The sequence below is a fragment of the Apodemus sylvaticus genome, chromosome 8, assembly GCF_947179515.1.
Source record: "Apodemus sylvaticus chromosome 8, mApoSyl1.1, whole genome shotgun sequence".
Lineage (NCBI taxonomy): Eukaryota > Metazoa > Chordata > Mammalia > Rodentia > Muridae > Apodemus > Apodemus sylvaticus.
In genome coordinates this window covers 77,082,356-77,084,735 of record NC_067479.1, presented here as the reverse complement: position 1 = coordinate 77,084,735, position 2,380 = coordinate 77,082,356, and the positions used below count along the sequence as shown (strand labels likewise).

Sequence of the window (2,380 nt, the reverse complement as noted above, 5' to 3'; positions counted from 1 at the left end):
CGTGTCCCCTAAACACTATTGATTTCAATTAAATTCCACTCAAGAAACTTATAATAAAAGCTACAGTCTAAAAATAGCAGAGCACCGATTCTAGTGATTTTTTTTCTAGTTCAAAAGTTTGGCTTGGCTTCCTTCATTTGAATATAACCCTGAAAGATGGAATTGCAACTGTCTCATCCATGTGCTTAGAATAAAACAGAAAACTGGAAGTATATAACACAGTATTTGCTAAAAAACTGATTCAATATGTAAAAAATTGCATAGTTTAATTAATTTAAACTGCATGTCCTCTTTCTCTCTTTATTTTCTCTTTCTTTGATTGACTCAGCAAACCACATACTGACTTAACAACTTCTTCATAGAAGTTTTCACTTCCTGGTTGCGAAGTGTATAGATTACAGGATTCATCAAAGGAAAGATGACTGTATGGAAAAGAGAAACAACTTTGTCAACTTGGAGAACCTGAAAGGGGCGAGTGTAGATAAAAATGGCAGGCCCAAACATGAGAAACACAATTATAATGTGGGTGGTGCATGTAGAGACAGCTTTGCTCTTCCCTTCAGAAGAATGTCCTTTTACATGGTAGAGAATGACAGCATAGGAGGCCAGAAGTCCCAAGAAGCATAAGAGGGTAAGTAGACCACTGTTAGAAACCATCAGGAGCTCCACAGCAAAGGTATCGGTGCAGGCTAGCTTTACAACCTGTGGAACATCACAGAAAAAGTTATCCAGCTGGTTTGGCCCACAAAAAGGCAGGTTCAGGATAAGAGCCACCTGTACAATAGAATGAGCAAAGCCCCCAAGCCACAGTGCCAACAGTAATGCATAACAGACTCTAGGGTTCATCAGAGTGGAGTAGTATAAAGGACGGCATATAGCGATATAACGATCAAAGGCCATCACAACAAGAAGAAACATTTCTCCTGCTCCAAGAAAGTGCAGAAAGAATAGCTGAGTGATGCAGGCTTTATAAGAAATGACTTTTTTCTCACGGAAGAAATCCACAAGCATCCTAGGAGCTACAATGAAAGAGTAGGAGGCATCCAGGAATGCCAAGTTTCCCAGAAAGAAGTAAAGTGGGGCTGTGAGTCCAGGGTCTGCTCTAATGGTGACAATGATAAGAACATTTCCAGGAAGAATTATTAGGTAGAAAACTGAAAGCAGTGTGAAGACCACGAGTTGAGTATCTTGAGACTGGGTCAGTCCAAGGAGGATGAATTCTGTTACTACTGAGCTGTTCTTGGTCTCCATCACTTCCTAAACTATAGAATAAAACATATGTGTTATACACGTCTTTTCTTCTGTTTCACCTCAAACCCACATGAAAGCAGTCTTTGCCATAACCAGTGCACCATAGTTAAAACCACCTTTATTAACCCATTTGTACTGATCCTCACTAAGATACTGTTCTTTTATAGACGCATCCATTTCTCCTTAACATCGTGCTACTACATACCTGTAATTTTATGTCTATGTGCTATATTTCTCAGCCGCACCAATCATTCTTTTTGTTATTTCTTCTGTTAGTGGTGGCTCAACTTTTTGCTAGAATATTTTCTTGGGTTTTTTTTTTTTTTGGTGACTTCTTTGTATAATCACAGAGAAAACTACACTTTGAATTGTTCCTTCACTTCCTATGACATGCACCTTTTCTGGTTCTTATTTCCTTTCTGAAATTTTAAATTGCTGTTTTCCATCACATTGTTGTTTTGTTGCTTATTGAAGGCAAGCTTCAACACAACAGGGTTAACTGAGGAGGTGTGAGTGTGGCTTTGGTGACTGGGGTTGGTGCTAATAGCAGCAAATGCGGGACAGCATTAGTAGAGCTGATGGAAGGGTCAGGGTGTGGGGCAGACTCAGTTCACATAGCAACTGATGGGGACTGTTGCCCATGGTAACTAGTGACAGGAGAAAGAAAGGGGAAAAATCACACACACACACACACACACACACACACACACACATACAGTGTGCATGATGTAAAACAAGCTCCAATGAGCAAGTTCCTTCAACTTCACACACACACACACACATACACACACACACACACACACATACACACACACACACACACACACACACAGAGAGAGAGAGAGAGAGAGAGAGAGAGAGAGAGAGAGAGAGAGAGAGAGAGAGAGAGAAACATTCATACATCGTATGGATGGAGCAAACCTCCAACCAGTTTACATACATATACTTACACAAATTTTTATGGTTGGAACAAAGCTTCAACAAGCAGACTCCAACCATTTTACACACACACACACACACATACACACACAAATATATTGGGTACATGGAGCAAACTCTAATGAGTAGGCTCTAACAACTTTATTTTTTTCCTTCTATAGCTTTTATATCCCAAAAATCTTTCAAGCCA

At 39.8% G+C, this 2,380-nt stretch overlaps 1 protein-coding gene across 1 annotated transcript; it reads right to left on the bottom strand.

The window, feature by feature from the left end:
- Window positions 1-324: 324 nt before the first annotated feature.
- Window positions 325-1,251, bottom strand: LOC127691185 (olfactory receptor 4N5). Its single transcript, XM_052190744.1, has one exon. It carries the CDS (start codon window positions 1,249-1,251, stop codon window positions 325-327), a length of 927 nt encoding a protein of 308 aa, XP_052046704.1.
- Between the last annotated feature and the right edge of the window lie 1,129 nt (window positions 1,252-2,380).

What these genes read in the sequence shown, in the direction of transcription:
- LOC127691185 (XM_052190744.1), bottom strand. Translation starts at nt 1,251, where the DNA reads ATGGAGACCAAGAACAGCTCAGTAGTAACAGAATTCATCCTCCTTGGA.